Below are 18,883 nucleotides of genomic sequence, written 5' to 3'. Positions count from 1 at the left end.
TCATCTTTCTAGAGCATTAATCTTTTACCAAAAGAAGCCACCCATACTTGCTTTCTTTTAGCCATCAACAAGTATATCTTTAAAGCCAAAGAAATTATTTATTAGCATGCACAAAAGCCTGTAAGCAATACTACAAAGGACAGTAAAACCACTATAAACTGGTTTCTCTAGATGTTAACAGCAAATGAAAGCACACGGAATTTTGATGGTCAAAAGCACTTCATCAGCAAACCAGAGAAATGTGCAATCAAGTAATGTGATAAACAATTCACACTATGAAAGCCAATTACAAAGCACTGCTTCACACAAATTTATAAAGCACAAAGCAAAGCAAAATGAACTTTTGTCAGAGAAAGAGAATGACTGAAATAGCATACTGATGATCATATGCACATTCATAAATCCTGATGGTATCATTTCAGAAGAAGAATGCCATCATAAATTTGTTACGTCCTACACCAAAATGTTACCAGTTGGTGGTGTTTGGAAGATAAACCATGGGTAATTGTTATATATTTAGTTTATCATTCTGAAATTCCCAAATTCTCTTAATGGGCCTATGTAGCCTTTATAATGAAAAGCAAAATTCATAAAGAAAAGCTATATTTTTCTTCCTTCTCAACTTACATGTCCTTCCAGTATCTGATGTGCGTCCTCCATCACCTTCAGTATAAACAGGAACTACTGTAACGGTGTACGGGGTATCTGGCTGCAGATTCCTAAGAATGGCATAATTGGTATTCCCAGGGATTGGTACCTAAAGATTTTAATAAGCATAAAACACTCGATTGGAACAAATTATAAAAGAAATCATACCTCAAACAATATAAAACTCAAAATATTAACTCAAGACCAAGTCCAGAAGCAAGTTCTGTAATATTGGGGTATAAAGATGTGCTCCATACACACTGTTAGAAGAGGTTATAAAGACTTCTCTAGACCCCTACACTCACTCTAGGATCTCCCTTTGGAACTTCCCGAAATGATTACTTCCCCCCAGCTCAATCCCCAACACACCCAGGCACTAAGGCAACAATATTTTACCCTTTATCAAGTTCTAGTAAATGAATACGAACTTCTTCAGCCCTAAAGCAAATCAGCTAGCATTTTTATCTCGACTTTTAAATCATTCAGCTATAGTTTAAGTAAACATGCATTTTTCACTACAGGACATAATTACCAGTTCCTCTGGACCACCTGCTGTTGGTGCATAGAAGAGCTTGTACTGACGAGGGTTTCCCTCTGCATGGTCCCAGCGAACATTCAAGGTGCTGGTAGAAGGGTCATACACTCTGAGGTTCCTCACAGTATTCAGAGGTTCTGCAATGCACAGAAGGCCACATGACAGTGTGATCATGACAATCCAGCACACTCAAAATGCAAGTTCCTTGATATTTCTCAGGCACCTCGAACATGGCAGGGACCCCATAATGGGCACCCTACAAATATTTGTTGAAGTAGTGAATAAATCAAAGAATGCCTATGGTAATCTGGTACACATATCTCCTCTCCACAAGGTATTTTGGCCACAGAGTTGGGTTTTTTTTTTCTTTTTTCATGCTGGAAAGTAAGAACTGTCTTTCTCCATAAACAGAGACAGATAACTCCAAGATATGAAGAGCAATTAATATCATTTTTAGATGCATTAAAATTTGATTAGCACAACCATGTCACCCCATTGTTTCCAGGAACAGATGTGATTCTGTGGTAGCTACTAAAGAAGCTAAAGGAGCCTGGTACTTACTGGTCTTGCCTCTTCCTGTCATCCGACCTCCTTCACCATCAGGATACAGGGAGGACACAGTGATCGTGTAAGGGGTGTCGGGCTTCAGTTTCTGTAGGACAACACTGTTCTGCCTTCCCCCTATTGTGGTCTTGAGGAAAACAGGAATAAATGTTAGCCTTGTTCTCTGCATCTCACTGATCTGTTAGAGAAAGCTCTTTCTACAAGGGAGCTGAGACCCTGGCCAAAATCTGGAAACATATACCACAGTGAAGGTTCAAAATATATCTTATGGTATAATTTTAAATGCAAAATATGCACCTTAAATCATAAAAAGCATTCTAAGCCTTAAACCGGTGACCTCAAGAAGATACTTCAACTTGCTTGCCACCAGCACAGCAAAATTTCATCCAAAACACACTTCACAGATCTCTTCCCCAAAAAGGCATTCATCATAAATGAGCTATGAAGGAGCTCTGAGATAGCAAAGAATTGCCTAATATTACAAGCTCTACATCATTTGCTATTATTTTTGCTTTTTTACAGAGGTTTTTGTTTGCTTTAGAAATAACCTTAAAATGACTCAGCAAAAGATCTAAAACTTTGATGTTTCCCTCCCCCCCAAAACTGCCATCCTAACAACTTTAGCTGTGCAAACTATATGACTGGACCCTTTGCCAGACCACACTCAGGCTGGGGTTCCCAGCCATCTCTGTGATACCAGCCTTGTGGTATGAAGCTTTTCAATTTTCTCCAATTACATAGAGTTTGAATTTTTTTATTCATTGCTTATGGCCCTCTAGCTATCTTGTTGAAAGAAAAACTTGTATGATTTGTTAACAATCTACCGAATTCAAATACTTACGTGATACTAATTAAAATCGCATGAAAATGGCCCACTGCCCACAGAGTGCACATCTGGATGGCTGGATGAGTTAGTACAGTCCAGATGTTTCCAGCTTACCGCACATCAATTCTTTGAGTTCCAGAGAAAGCTTCAGTGAAACACTGTACTGATCCTCAATATGAGCAAATTTAAATACAGTGGCTAATTTTACTTAATTGAATATTTGACATTATGAAAGAAGAGTATCAATATCCATATGGGCTATTTAATATTTAACAAATCTGAAGGCTTCCACTTAGCAGAACAAGTCCTATGAGTAAGCAAAGGGGTGTCCACCTACTTCTCCTGTCCAACTCTCCAAATAATTCTAGTATCAGTGATTCATTACTTTATTTCATGGACTAGCAGAAAAATGCAAACATCCCTAAAAATAACAGACCTCGAGGGATTTTCAGCTAATACTTTCCAGAGGGTGAGTTTGTGAGACTCTCAAATTATAACAAACCTCTACGAGACAAGTAAAGAGACTGCAGATGGCAGCTGGAGAGTCACTATCACCAAGAAGGGAAACAAGAAGGACAAGCTTCACCTGCTTTATGGCTTTACCTATATCTGGTCTGGCATAGACAAAAGAAGTTCTGTTTCTGACATGAAAATATCAGTTCCTCAAATGTCTTATTTCCTACAAAAGCCAGTTGACTACAGTTGGTTCTTAGTGTATTATTGATAATCTATTTAATTAGACAAAATTTCTACCCAAAAATACTACCTAAGACGAATTGTATGGAAACCTCAAAAGATGAACTCGAAAGTCAATCAGCTCTTGAGAAGGGAAAGTTTCCAAGTAGCTAAACCCACTTACTATACAATCAGAAACCTAATAACCACTGCCAGCATCCACCTCTGCTAATATCCCTAGACTAAAACCCATTTGCTGGAGCTCGGCAAGTCAGGTGACTAATTGATAATAATTCATCTCTCTCTTTCTGAGGGTATGTGAGGAAATATTATGGCCCAAAGAATGTCAACAAAATAGTGGACAGGCTATTTATAGTCATACCATCTTTCTCAGAAATCTCCATTTGGAGAAATATAAAAATGATAAAGAGTATGAAATAGGTGAACAGCCACCTAGATCTGGAAACTCCAGATATAAGAGATACCTTACAACATGCAAAAACTGGAAAATTATAATAACAGAAATTTGGCAAACTTTCAGTATTTGATTAAATTAGGGTGAGATGGATTAAAAAATCTAAAGACTAAAAAAACATCTAGAGATCTTCATAGATAATCCACCTTTAAGAGTTTTTAAGGGAAATGTGCATGCATGAGGCACATGCCTGAAGCTGTGGGGCTACCCTACTATGAGAAGCAACTTTCATCTCCCGTGAGTTTCCATAAGGAATGGAGTCAAATAACTCCATTCAGTGTGGTAAATTTTGCCTCACTCAAAATAGCATGACTAACTACACATTGGGGGTGAAAGGAATTTGAAGAAATAAGGTAGAATTTGTCCAGGTTTTTTTTTCAACAAAATTACCGTTTGCTCATTGCCTTCTCCTGTTGAAGGCTGGTAAGTGATTCTGTATTTCTGCACACGACCACTGGCGGGATCCCACTTAACAGTCAAGCTGTTAGAAGTTGCGTTGTACACCTGAAGGTTTCGTGGGCCACTTTTTGGAGCTGAAAAAGATTGTTGAGAAACAGGGTAAGGTCATAGAATGAGGCCTCCTCCCAAAATAAGTAAACAGAAAAAAAAAAAAGAAAAAAAAATCAGTAAACTTTTAGGTTTAGGACTAAATTTGACCTTATGATAAATGATGGTCATGGACTCTTAAATGACTCTTTAACAAATGGCAGTAAAGCAAGGTTTTTCAGGGAAGGTTTTTAAAAAAGGTCCCAATAGATGCCTTATAATTTAAAAGCAGAAAACCACTGAGTGAAGTAAGTCAATCGGAGAAGGACAAACAGTGTATGTTCTCATTCATTTGGGGAATATAAATAATAGTGAAAGGGAATATAAGGGAAGGGAGAAGAAATGTGTGGGAAATATCAGAAAGGGAGACAGAACATAAAGACTCCTAACTCTGGGAAATGAACTAGGGGTGTTGGGAGGGGAGGAGGGCGGGGGGTGGGGGTGAATGGGTGACGGGCACTGAGGGGGACACTTGACGGGATGAGCACTGGGTGTTATTCTGTATGTTAGTAAATTGAACACCACTAAAAAGTTAATTTATTAAAAAAAATAAAATAAAATAATAAACAGTTCATTTCCTGATTTTCCCCCAAAAAATAAATAAATAAAAGCAGAAAACCTGTTTGCAATGGATTTTGTGGTATTTTACATTCACTCATTTGTTCATTCATTCATTCACTCATTCATTCATTATTTGGTTATTCATACAATTCAGCAAATTTAACTCTTACCTTGTGTTGTTAAGGGTATCAAACGAGCTAAAATTAAAAAAAAAACAGAATTGGGGGAATATTACTAATATAGCTCTATTTTTTAAATTAACTTTAAAATTACAATGTCCTATTTGAAAGTGGAACACCTACGTGTGCGCTCACTGCCAGTCAGGTCATCGCTTTCTGACTCATCAGGATAAATGGCAGTAACAGAAACTTCATAGAGTGTGTTCGGGTTCAGGTTTTCAAACACCAAAGTATTTTCATCTCCATTTAAGATGGTCTGAGTGAAAGAGAAAAAAGAAAAAAATCCACACAAAATTAAGTCACTATGTATACCACACTCTCAATAGCAGTTTATTGATATTATTTAGCCTGATGTTCTTCTAGCTTTGATGCATGCCAGGAGGTCAGATGTCACTATAGGAAAGGATGCTTTTCAGGCAACAGAGGTAATACATATTTCAAACAAAATTCCTTATAATGAAATAAGATGTTTAAAAAAAGAAATAAAGGAAGGAGGGAAGGAGGAAGGGAAGGAGGAAGGGAGGGAAAGAAGGAAGGGAGGGAGAGAGGGAGGAAGGGAAGGAAGGGAGGGAGGGAGGGAGGGAGGGAGGGAGGGAGGGAGGGAGGGATGGAGGGAGGGAATTAATACTACCTCCATCTTATCTGAGCTTCCAAATGGTGCCCAAGTTATTCTGTAGAGGGACACATCTGAAGCTCCATGATCCCAAGTCCCTCGGAAACTCTCTGGTGTTACTTCAGTTATCTTCAGGTTTGTTGGGGCTGGCACAGTGCCTATCATTAGATAAAGCAGGACTAAGTTTCTGAATGTAATCTACAAACAATACAATAAAACCACCCTGTTTTATTTTCATGGACATGAGGAATCAGGCTGAAAACATTGTTTAGAACCAAGTATTTTACCAATTCAGTTCACTTGGAAGATAAGTATAAGAGAAAGCTCCAAAAACTACAAACACCGTATGGATATAATGAGTTACTATTTGCATTTCATGAAAATGGTGATTTTTTTTAAAAAGTACCTCTTAGCAAGACTCTTCTAACCCAGTGGTTCTTAATCACTCTGTGTCTTGAACTTTTTTTTTCAATGTCATATTTGAAAGCTGAACATCTACATGTGAAAACCATGGACTTGTTCACACAGCAATACACATAAGCACAAACTTTGGTATTAATTATTAGAGAGTGCATGGGTCATCATGGTCTATGAAATATGATCTAAGTAATCCATGCGTGAGGTTTTCCTATAGAACATTAATGTTAAACACAAGTGAAGCAGGCTGCACTGTGTCCAGAGATAGGAATAACCCTAGAGTGCTGATGACTGCTGAAACCCAATTAAAAGCCCCTCCATTGGCCAGACACTCTAGTTAATTTGCAGCACAAGGAATCTGGAATGTCTGCCACCCCCTGCCCCCTGGTTCTGAGCTTTCATTGTCAATTATTTCTCTACCCACTACTGACCAAAGCCAACTACACAAAATCCAGAGCCATCAAAAATGTATTTCTAGTAATTACAATGAAAAGGCCCATTGAGATAAAATGAGTACCAACCACTAAGGATGCAATTTGGCTATACCTGAAAGTTATTAGGAAACCTTGAGGATTAAAAACACATATTGAAAGTATTGATTTAGTATACTAAATTAGCTGCTTTCACTAGTCTTTTTTCCTGACTTTTTTTCTCTACTACACCTGTTATGCTTGTGCAAAACTGTATCAATTTTCACGTCCAACACTACCCTTACCAGTAAGAACTGATGCCAAGAAGGGAAGAGGGATCACGTGGTAAGAAAGTACCAGATGTAGATTCTGTCCTATGTTAAGGAGCAGGCTGTCACATTTGGCAAGAGGCCCTGATCATGTATAAACAGCTAGGTATGAAAGGAGAAGCTTTTGAGCCTCTAGTGAGGGAGTTACAGGACAGGAAGTAAAAATTCCAGATTTGTATTGATCCCACCAATAGCTTATTAGATGAGGTGGGGCAAGTCATTTAAATTCTCTAGATCTGTGCTGTCTATTCTCAGAGTCACTAGCCATATACAGCCACTGAGTACTTGAAATGTGGTTCGTCCAAATTGAGATATGCCATAAGTATAAAGTTAACACACATTGGATTTCAAATAAATATTATGGAAAAAATCATGTGAAATATCCTAATAATTATTCTACTGATATATGTTGAAATGATAATATTTTTGACATAATGGATTGAATATAATACATTATTAAAATTAGTTTCACCTCCTTTTACTTTTTCAAATGTGGCTACTAGAAAATTTTGAATTATGTAAGTAGCTCCCATTATATTTCTTCGGAACACTGTTGGCTCCAGACCTCAACTTCTTAACAACTATTTGATTAGGAAATTATGTGCTGAGCACTGTGCCAGGCACTGGAGATGCAAAGCTGTACAAAGTAAGTGTGTCTCTGCCTTCATCTGGGGTGGGGAGAGCAAAGGGAATGCAGAATAGACAGGAAAAAAACAAGAGGTAATCATAATTGAGTTAAATACTATGCAAGTACCACAAGAAGGAAAGAAACAGACATCTTTGTAAGCAGCAACAAGATAGAATGGATGAGGAGGAGCCTAGGTAGGGGGTTGTGCTCCCCTGCCTTTCCACCGTGTAAGCTTCCCCTTCATCTGAAATCTGACAGTGTACAATCTGAGTTTCACTCACCTCACCTTCCCTACACAATCCCATGTATTGTCAATTAAATTAATTTTTATTATTTCTACAGTGAAATCATGAACTAGTAAGAGCAAAGATACTTTTTTTGTTACCTCTGATAGCACTTTACATATAGTAAGATCTAAAAAATATTTGATAAGCAATACAACTTTCCCAGAGAAAATGTCCAACATACATCAGGAATATACTTCCTCCTCATCCTCCCACACACACTCACATGCATGTGCACACCCACACACACACAAAACATACACATACACCAGTTAAGTATCTGGAAGATGAATTAATGACAGTGGCTGAAAGAATAATAGTAGGATAAGAATTATCATAAAAGGGATAGACATGTTCAATCACTATATTGTATACCTGAAACTAATGTAACACCATATGTTAACTATACTGGAATCAGAATAAAAAACTTAATTGAAAAATAAAAAAAAATAAGTAAATAAAAAGAATGGATATGAAGGTAGAAGAGGGAAGAAAATAAGTGAAAAGCAATCTGTGAGTTCAAACATTAAATACTCAAAAAAATAGCACCAAGAAACAAAATGACCAAATAAGTTCAGCTATACAGTCATGTAATGTCATTTCTCAATTATCAGGAAGCATAATCACAACTTACGGGTAGTTTCTTGAGCAGTCACTGGGGGAGACTCCCCCTCATCATATATGGCAGAAACGTCTACTGTGTACAGGGTTTGTGAGAAGAGGTCTCTGAGAGGGGTGCTGGTCCGCGACCTGTCTACCTCCACCTGTAATAGAGCAGTGGAACAATTTTTACAAAGGGTCTGGTTTTAATATCACTGTTGTTTACTGTACCTCTTAGCACAAGAGTGTAAGAATTGTGTTAGAAAAAAATAACAATGTTTTCCAATATGCAGAAGAATCCGGGAACTAGAGATAATTTAAATGCTTCCAAAGTGGAAAATGTATTACTAAAGCTGTATCTGAGCACTGAGGTTCAGTAATTAATGGTTGCCTACAGATTCAAACCACCTAATCATTTTTCACCAAGTCTCTCTGTTTCCCTTTGTATTACTGCCTTATTTCTCTCAGAAATGTTCTCCTGTGCATTATCTCATCTGCTGTGTGCAAGAACCCTGTGAGACCTGCTGGTCACTGTGCCTCTTCTGAAATTGAAACCCAGGATGAAACGAATGTGTGCATATGTATAAATTAGCTTTAGTATAATCCAAACAACCAGCAGAGTCAAGAACTAGGGTCTTGCCAAAACTATTTCTATCTGCCAAAACTGTCTCTGAGATTTTGACATTAATGAGCCCCTAAGCACACATAAGTTTTAAACCTATTCTGTAGTATGAAAGCCCTCAATTTGCTCCCATTTTGAATTAGGTTGTCATGGAAACAGATCTCTGCCTGAACATCATCTCAAAAACACTTGCAACCAATGGCACACTCCTCTAAGAATCTGTTTACCCTTTCTCTCAGTCCTACTCCATTGTCCTACCTTCCTATTATCTGACAAACTCCCCTCTTCTTTCCTGGACCCCTGACTAGCTTTTATTTTTAGACACATTATCATATTTTTTTTAGTAATTCATAGACTGCCAAGCACCATAAAAGACATCTGGACAAGAAGAAAGTACCATCTACATTCTCTAACTCTTTGTCCATGACTTTGGGACGATGACTTTGAGATTCATATCACAGAAGAAAAAATTTCTAAACTAAATACAACACAATCCATTATATTATCAATATTCAAAAATTGCTCTACTAATATAACAAGTCTTCAACCCCATGTTAATACAGTGACAAGTATGCAAAACAGGCTTTTCTCTGTACTTGTTTGGGTACTTTTGTTAAACTTACTAGAAAACAAATATTCCCAACTCCATTCTAACCTTCAACCTACCTCTTTGACATCCTCTTCTGGTGTTTTGTAGCGAACGATGTATTTACGCACTTTTCCAGGTGCAGGTTCCCATAAAACGTTCATGGTACTGTGAGTCACATCTCTGAGTCTCAGATCTCGAGGTTTGGGTAAAGGCACTGGAGATGCATGAGAAATGAGGTCCAGATGTGGCTCTCAACCACAAAGCTCTCAAGCATTCACATAAGCTTTCAAGGTGTTTTGAAGAAAATTTAACAGTGTGCAGCAAAATAACCTTAAACAAATATCCTGATGATCAAAGTACTGTGATTGTACCAGATAGCACTCAATTCCTCTTAAGAAGGATTTTTTCAAATATGATAAGTTGACATTTTTATTACAATTCTAATTTCTCTTTTATACATAAACTTCTTTCTACTCTATTTTCATAAGCTCTTACTCAGCTACAGTAAATCATAATTCACCACCAATGTATAGCTCACGTTTTTTTCTCAGATATTTAAATCAGTTAAGACAGAAAATAAATCGAGGGCAGCCCAGGTGGCTCAGCAGTTTAGCACCACCATCAGGCTCCCTGCATGAAGCCTGCTTCTCCCTCTGCCTGTGTCTCTGCCCCCCCCCCTCTGTTTCTCATGAATAAATAAATAAAATCTTTAAAAAAAAAAGAAAGAAAATAAAATCGAAAGAGTTATGCTCTCTTAAGAATAAAAAATGGGGACACCTGGGTGGCTCAGTGGTTGAGCATCTGCCTTCAGTTTAGGGCGTGATCTCAGGGTCCTGGGATCAAGTCTCACATCAGGCTCCCTGGTGCGGGGCGGGGGGCTGCTTCTCCCTCTGTCTATGTCTCTGATTCTCTCATTGTCTCTCATGAATAAGGAAATAAAATTTTTTTAAAGAATAGAAAATTATAGAAAAATAAATGGTTATGAGAGTGAAGAATGAAGATGGGCCAAAATTAAGCACCCAATAAGCTTATAAGAAAATCCACAGAGGCCTAAACGGTTACAAGAAAATCCAAATGAGGGGTGCCTGGGTGGCTCAGTGTGATTGAGCATCTGCCTGTGGCTCAGTCTGTGATCTCGGGGTCCTGGGATCAAGTCCTGCATTGCCCTCACCGCAGGGAGCCTGCTTCTCCCTCTGCCTATATCTCTGCCTCTCTCTCTTTATCTCTCATGAATAAATAAATAAAATCTTTTTTTAAAAAAGGTGATTATTTGTTGTCAATGAATTTATACTGTCCCACTATTCAGGGGCTCCTTCTCTCTGCTGCCTTACCATGTTTTTCAGTCCCTCTTCTCCCTTAAAAATTCCCTCCATCCTCTTAATTTCCTTAGAAATGTGGGCTAACCTCAAATTTAAGCCAATTCATCTATTGCATCATGACCTCAACAAGCCTGAAACAAAAGTTTCAGCCAGAAAAGGCAAAGGCCCTGAGTGTAATCCTTGTCACTTTTCAAGAAAAAGCTCCTAAATGCTAGTGAAACAAACCAAAAACACAGGACTGATCAACAAGCAGGAGAAGTGCAAATCACAAAGGAGTCCACAGGTTCTATGCTGCCTGATATCACCTGGTGGTACATTCCCAATACCGAGCATAGGGCCTGAAGCATAACAGATGATCAATATGTTTTTGGATTGAGTAAACTGATTAACTCACTTAATTGAGACAGACTTTTCTATATGTGCCATTAAGTTCTTACTTCAGTAAGAACTTGGAACATCTTAATATTAAATCTAGTGTCTTCCTCCAAAATTGCACTCACCAACACTCCCTTCTCACCAGCTCTGTACCCTACTTAGTGGATCTACAACATCAGCTTTAAGATGCACCATTATTTTATGTTCTATGCCCTGCTTGACACTTGGCCAAAAGTACATGTAAGACCCCATTGATGGTAAGAAACATTTCAATATCAGCTATATTAAACATGAAAAAAGTACATCCTAGAATCAGTTTAAAATGCTGCTATAAGTCTAGAATTAATTTTAATTCTCAAATTTGACTGCCATAGGAATAACCCTATAACTTATGCATAAATTATCAAATTATTGATAGCATCATTGAGTGAAAGAAAATTGAACATTATGTTTAGAGCAATAAGGAAAGAAGGAACACTGGCAATATCTTACATGTAACTTCCCGAGCCGTGACAGGTTCACTGGTGAGGTCATGCAAAGCAGCCTGGACTGTGACTGCATATTCCGTGTTGGGGGAAAGATCAGTCAGCTGCACGTCATTCACTGTCGGCCCCACACGCATCTGCACATGGACACACCAAAATGAAATAAGACATTCAAATCAAATGTTCTCACTTACTGGGGATAGACAATTACCCCTATTTGTAACTGCTAGGTTATAATACAACTTTTCTTTTTTGTCTCTCCAAAATGAATTTCCTTCTTCATGTTAATATTTTTTAAAATGTGTCATGGGCCTTGAGTCTAATTTTCTATTTTTCTGTTTCACATATAAACTTATAAATGAATTCATAAGTAACTTCAGTTTAATGTGGACTCTTAAAAAGTCTCAGGAAGATGGGGCATTTGGGTGGCTTAAGTCCCACATCAGGCTCCCCACAGGGAGCCTGCTTCTCTCTCTGTCTATGTCTCTGCCTCTCTCTCTCTGTCTCTCATGAATAAATAAATAAAATCTTTAAAAAAAAAAAAAAACGGTCTCAGGATGACCTAATGATAAAGAAACAAATGTCTCCCACCTCTTTGGGCTTTGTTGGTTCTGTGCCATTGATGGGTTCATAGGACAAGGTATAGCCAGTAGCTCCTCCCACCGGCTGCCACTGCACATGCATGGTGGTAGGGCTAATATCATAAATATTCATGCTGACCACAGGGACCGGTACTGTTGGAATGTAAAGGCAGATATCAGTCTAATTCTTGTCATTCTACTCATTTCTTAATTGTTGTTTCCTACTTAATAACTGATATTTATATATGCCAAATAGAGAATGGGTAAGAAGTCAGTGAGAGTCAATGGAATCTTTCTTCTCTCCTGCAAAATACAATCTCATTGTTCATTGCCATCTCATACTCAGGACTGCAAGTTACAACTATTTCATAGAGGAAGAAAGTTTAAATTTCAACTGGCATTCCAATGAATCTATATGGAAGCCAAAATTCCTGAGATTTCAATCTCTTTTTCTGGAACATCTTTAAGTTGACTCTTTTCAGTCTTCAATCATAGATTTCATACAGAAGTAACCAGCACAGTATTTTAATTAAAAAACAAAATTAAGTTCCAGTTCCCTGGAACTCAGGGGATTCGTGAGCTTTTTGAAGACAGGCTCATGAGGCACAGTAAAAGATTTACAGTCTCTCTTCATTTAATTCCCATATAGCTTTATCCAAAGATTGAGTTTAAAGTTTTAAGGAATTATCAGATTAATCCTGCCTATTATGAAATACATTATTTCCTACTTCTTGTGGTGTAATATGAAGAGCAGTAAGAGAAAGGATGGAGGATGGCTTCAAGATCGCAGCATAAGACTGAAATCATCTCCTCCCATGAATACAATAAGTTTATAGCCACATATAAAATAACATCCTCTGAAGAGGACCTAAGAACTAGATGAGTCGTGCCTCCATAACAAAGATGAAAGAGCTATATCAAGCAGGTAGGAGAGGCAGAAACTCAGCCTTGCCCAGGACCCCACCCCAAGCATGGCAACCCACAACTGGAAAATTTTCAGCAGAAATTTTACAGGCCAGAAGGGAGGATTGTGCATATTCAAAGTGCTGAAAGGAAAAATTTTCTAACCAAGAATTCTCTATCCAGAAAGATTATCATTCAGGATTAAAGGAGAGATTAAAATTTTTCCAGATAAGCAAAAGCTAACGTAGTTAGCTAAACTGACCTTACAAGAAATGTTAAAGGGATTTCTCTACACCGAAAAGAAAAGACAATAATTAATAAGACAAAAATATATGAAAGTAATAATCTCACTGGAAAGGAACAGATAGTAAAAGCAGTAGATCAATCACTGATGATGCAAGTATGAAGGTCAAAAGACAAAAATAGTAAAATTAACTAAAAGAATAATAATTAGCTAAAGGACACACACATAAAAAGACATAAAATATGTCAACAAAAATATAAAACATGGGGATAAAAATGTAAAGGCTTGGAATGTGTTCCAATGTAAGTTGCTATCAACTTAGAAGAGACTGTTATATACATAGGATGCTACATGTGAACCTCACAGTAACTGCAAAGAAAAGCTTATACTAAATATATTTTTTAAAACAATAAGAAAGAATCTAAGCATAACACTAAATAAAACCAACAAACCACAAGGGAAGAGAGAAAGAGGGGAGGAAAGGACAGAGAAGAATTTCAAAACAGCCAGAAAACAACAAAATGGAAATAAGTACATACCTATTGATAATTGCTTCAAATATACATGAACTAAATGTACCAATCAAAAGCCACAGTGTGGCTAAATAGATTTTAAAAAGAAGAACTGTCCATATGTTACCTAACAAAAGACTCACTTCAGAAGTAAGTACCCATACAGACTGTGAAAGGATGGGAAAATTTATTCTATGCACATGGAAATGAAAAGAAACCTGGCCTAACTATACTCATATCTGAAAAAATACACTTTAAGACAAACACTATACTAAAAGACAAAAAAGAGCACCACATAACAATAATGGGATCAATCCAGCCAGAAGATACATTTATAAATAAGTGTTTACTTATAAACACCCAACAAAAGAGCACTAAAATATATAAAACAAATATTTGAAAACCTAAAAATAAATTGAAAACAAAATAAAAATAGTAGGGCACCTTAACACCTCACTTACAGCAATGAGTAGATCATGAGACAGAATATCATTAAGGAAATATTGGCCTCAATTGACACATTAGATCACATGGACATAATGGATATATACGTAATAGATATATACAGAACATTCCATCCAAAAGCCACAGAATGTACATTCTTCTCAAGTGCACATGGATCATTCTCCAAGATAGATTACATGTTGGGCCACAAAATAAGTCTCAATAAATTCAAGAAGATTTAAATCATATCAAGCATCTTCTCTGACAACAATAGCAAGAAATTAGAAATCAATTAAAATAACAAAACTGGAAAAATACAAAAACATGAAAATCAAACAACATACAACTAAACAACCATGGAGCCATTGAAGAAATCAAAGGAGAAGTCAGGAAATACCTAGAGAAAACTGAAAGAAATATAGCATGCCAAAAATCTATGAGATGCAGCAAAAGCAGTTCTCAGATGGAAGTTCATAGCAATATAGGCCTACCTCAAGACTAGCAAGGTCTCAAATAAACAATCTAACCTGAAGAAACTAGAAAAAGAAAAACAAATGAAGCCCAAAGTTAGTAGAAGGAAGGAAATAATAAACATCAGTGGCAGATATGTTAGAGACTAAAATGAAAATAGAAAAGATAAATGAAATGAACAGCTCATTCTTCCAAAAGATAAACAAAATTAATTAAATCTTTAGCTAAAAAAAAGACCCAATAAATAAAACCAGAAATGAAAGAAAAGTTACAACTGACACCACAGAAATACAAAGGATAAGACACTACTACAAACCATAATATACCAACAAACTAGACAACCTAAAAGAAAAGGGTAAATTCTTAGAAATATACGATATTTCAAGACGAATCAGGAAGAAATAGAAAACCTGAATAGACTGATTACTAGCAAGAAGATTGAATCAGTAATCAAAAATCTCCCAATAAACAGAAGTTTAGGACCAAACAGCTTCATTGGTGAACTCTTCCAAACAGCCAATAAGATTTAATACCTATCCTTCTCAAACTATTCCAAAAATTAAAGAGGAGGGAATGCTTCCAAATACATTTTAGAAGGCCAACACTACCCTGATACTAAAACCAAATAAGGATGACACAAAAAGAAAATTATGGGTCAATATCCTTGACAAACATAGATGTAAAAATCCTCAACAAAATATCAGCAAACCAAATTCAACAACACATTAAAAACATCATACATTATGATCAAGTGGGATTTATTCCAGAGATGCAAGAATGGCTCAAATTCACAAATCAATGTGATACATAATAATATTAACAAAATGAAGGATAAAAGTCACCTATCATCTCAATAGATGCAGAAAAAACACTCAATAAAATTCAACGTCCATTTAGATAAAACTCTTAACAAAATGGCTATAGAGGAAATGTACCTCATATAAAGAGGCCATATATGACAAACCCAGATAACATCACTTTCAGTAGGAAAAAGCTATAAGTTCAAAACAAGACAAGGATGCCCACTTTCACCACATATATTCAACATAGTATTGAAAGTCCTAAACATGGCAACTAGGCAAGAAAGAAAAGGTATTCAAATCAGAAAGGAAGAAGTAAAAACTGTCACTATTTGCAAATGATGATACTATATATAGAAAACAGAAAACCCTAAAGACTCCACAAAAAAACTGCTAGACCTAATAAATGAATTCAGCAAAATCACAGGATATAAAATCAATATACAGAGACTTATGGTGTTTCCAAATGCTAATAACAAACTATCAAAAAGACAAATTAAGAAAACAATTTCATTTATGATTGCATCAAAAAGTATAAAATATCTAGAAATTAATTTAACCAAGGAGGTGAAAGATCTGTATTCTGAAAACAATACAACGCTGATAAAAGAAATAGAAGATATTTAAGATACACAAATACATGGAAAGATACACTGTGCTCATAGATCGGAAAAATTAATATTGTTAAAATATCCATAGTATCCACAGAAATCTACAGATTCAATACAATTCTTGTCAAAATTACAATGGCATATTTCACAAAATTAAAACAAATAATGCAAAAATGTGTATGAAACCACAAAAGATCCTAAATAGCCAAAATAATCACAGGGAAAGAACAAAGTTGAAGGTATTACATAACCTGATTTCAAAGTATACTACAAAGATATGTTAATCAAAACAGTATGGCACCAGCACAAGAACACACACACATATCAATGGAACAGAATTGAGAGTCCAGAAATAAACCCACACATATAAGGACAATTAATTTATGACAGAGAAGCCAAGAACATGCAATGGAATAAAAACAGTCTCTTCAATTAGTGGTATTGGGAAACTGGTTGGCCACAGACAAAAGAATGAAACTGGGCCACTATCTTACACCACACACAAAAATTAATTCAAAATGGGTTAAAGACATAAATGTAAGACCCAAAACTGCAAAACTCCTAACATCAAAACATAAATGGTAAGCTCCATGATATCAGTCTTGGTGATGTTTTTGTGGCTCAGACTCCAAAAGCAAGGAAAACAAGAGTAAAAACAGATAAAAGAGACCACATCAAACTACAGAACTTCTACACAGCAAGGGAAACCATGATCAAAACAAAAAGGAAAAAAAAAAAAAAAAAGGCAACCTACTGAATGGGAGAAGATATTTGCAAATCATAACTCCAATAAGGAGTTAATATAGAAAATGTATAAAGAACTGATACAATTTAACAGCAACAAGAACAACAAAACAACTCAGTTAAAAAATGGGCAGAAGATGTAAATAAACATTTTGCCAAAGAATACATACAGATGGCTAACAGGTATATGCAAAGGTTCAACATCACTAATTACTAGGGAAATGCAAATCAAAACTACAATTAGATATCACCTCATACATGTTAGAATGATTCTTATCAAAAACAAACTTTAATAAGTGCTGGCAAGGATGTGGAGAAAAGAGAACTGTCACACACTATTGGTAAGGTTGCAAATTGGTGCAGCCACTATAGAAAATGGAGATTCTGCAAAAAAAGATTAAGAATAGCACTATCATATGACTCAGCTATTCTACTACTGGTTATTTATTCAAACACAAAACCACTAATTCAAACATATATGCACCTCTATGTTCATTTCAGCATTATTACAATAGCCAAGATATGGAAATGACCTGCATGTGCATTAATGGATAAATGGATAAAGAAAGGGTGAAATATACACACACGCAATATGAATATAATGAAATATATGTAAAATGGAATACTTCTCAGCCATAAAAAAGAATGAAATCTTGCTATTTGTGATGGGCCTTCGGGGTATCATGCTAAGTGAAATAAGCCAAGAGAAAGAAAAAAAGCATCTGATTTCACTTATATGTGGAGTCTAAAAACAAACAAACAAAAACCAAACAAACGACCAAACGAAACCAAACTCATAGATAGAGAGACCAAATCGGTGGTTACCAGAGAGGATCAGGGTTGGAGGGTGGGTGAAAGGGGTAGAGGATCAAGTGTAGAATGATGGATGGTAATAGACTTGGGGGGGTGATTACTTTGTAGTGTATACTGATGTTGACTTACAATGTTCTAAACCTAAAACGTATATAGTAAAGAGAGAGAGAAGAAATAAAGACTTATGGAACTGAAGAGTAAATATAGTCAACTCTTGCCTTGGAGAGATCAAGCCCACTCCTTTGTCTTATTAATGGCCTCCCTGCCCCTGGAGTCCAGCCAAGAAGATGGGAGAAGGAAAGCATATTTTCGTATGGCCTCAGGAACTTTACCAGGCCTCAGAAACTCTACCAAGAATAGGAGCAAGGAACTTCTCTGCCAAAAGCTCTACTCAAAGTCAAAGCCATTAGAGCTCCTCTAGTAAAGGTCAAGAGGCAAAGGCCAGAAGAAAGGGGTAATCTCATTGACAGCAGGAAGATCTGGTCACCTGCAAAACTGAAATAAGTCACCTCTGCACAGCTGCTCTTCCTAATCTGAGTCCCATTCCCCACATAATATCTTTCTTAAGAAGTGAATAATTCTTATGAAAGGTAAATTATCCCTCTAAGTTATCTATGCCCATGACTACCCATTCCTCCAGTGGCATCTTCTGATGGTAAGAACAGCCAGTAAGAGCAGTCGAGTATTTATTGAGCACCTTTTTCAAAAACACATTCAGTAAATATTTGTTGAATGGTTACTTCATAAAGGAATGATTTGGAAGGCTGCCAAAAATCCCACACAGAATGCCACCTGATTATCTTTAAAAAAAACACAACAGGGAGGAGGTTTTTTTTTTTTTTTAATCTGACTTACAGGTTTTTTCTGTGCCCTTCAGAGGTTCACTATATTCATCTTCCACCACAGAATACACATTAACAACATACTCAGTTTCAGGCTTCAGATCTTTCAGTACTGTACTACTTTCCAGTCGGCTCACATAAAACTAGGGGAAAAAAATTTTTTTAATAATTTATGTTGTAATCGCTTCCCTCTTTTCAACTATAATTACAAAGTAGTAAACTGCCATGAGGTTAGAAA

General features: G+C 36.5%; 1 protein-coding gene across 3 annotated transcripts in view; it reads right to left on the bottom strand.

Annotated features, from left to right (window-relative positions):
• Positions 1–18,883, bottom strand: part of COL12A1 (collagen type XII alpha 1 chain) — a 116,261-nt gene that overhangs the window by 47,438 nt on the left and 49,940 nt on the right. For all 3 annotated transcript variants that reach the window (XM_072832326.1, XM_072832325.1, XM_072832327.1), the window contains 12 exons: positions 18,659–18,788; positions 12,272–12,414; positions 11,688–11,817; positions 9,579–9,715; positions 8,325–8,454; positions 5,641–5,780; positions 5,133–5,265; positions 5,001–5,027; positions 4,114–4,256; positions 1,745–1,874; positions 1,181–1,320; positions 628–757 (listed from right to left, as the gene is read on the bottom strand). In XM_072832326.1, coding sequence (XP_072688427.1) covers positions 628–757; positions 1,181–1,320; positions 1,745–1,874; positions 4,114–4,256; positions 5,001–5,027; positions 5,133–5,265; positions 5,641–5,780; positions 8,325–8,454; positions 9,579–9,715; positions 11,688–11,817; positions 12,272–12,414; positions 18,659–18,788 — 1,513 coding nt within the window. The remainder of the gene's footprint in view (positions 1–627; positions 758–1,180; positions 1,321–1,744; positions 1,875–4,113; positions 4,257–5,000; positions 5,028–5,132; positions 5,266–5,640; positions 5,781–8,324; positions 8,455–9,578; positions 9,716–11,687; positions 11,818–12,271; positions 12,415–18,658; positions 18,789–18,883) is intronic.

This window comes from Canis lupus, chromosome 7 (assembly GCF_048164855.1).
Source record: "Canis lupus baileyi chromosome 7, mCanLup2.hap1, whole genome shotgun sequence".
NCBI classification, from domain to species: domain Eukaryota; kingdom Metazoa; phylum Chordata; class Mammalia; order Carnivora; family Canidae; genus Canis; species Canis lupus.
Note: the sequence above shows the minus strand (reverse complement) of the source record. Positions and strands in the feature narration are given on the sequence as shown.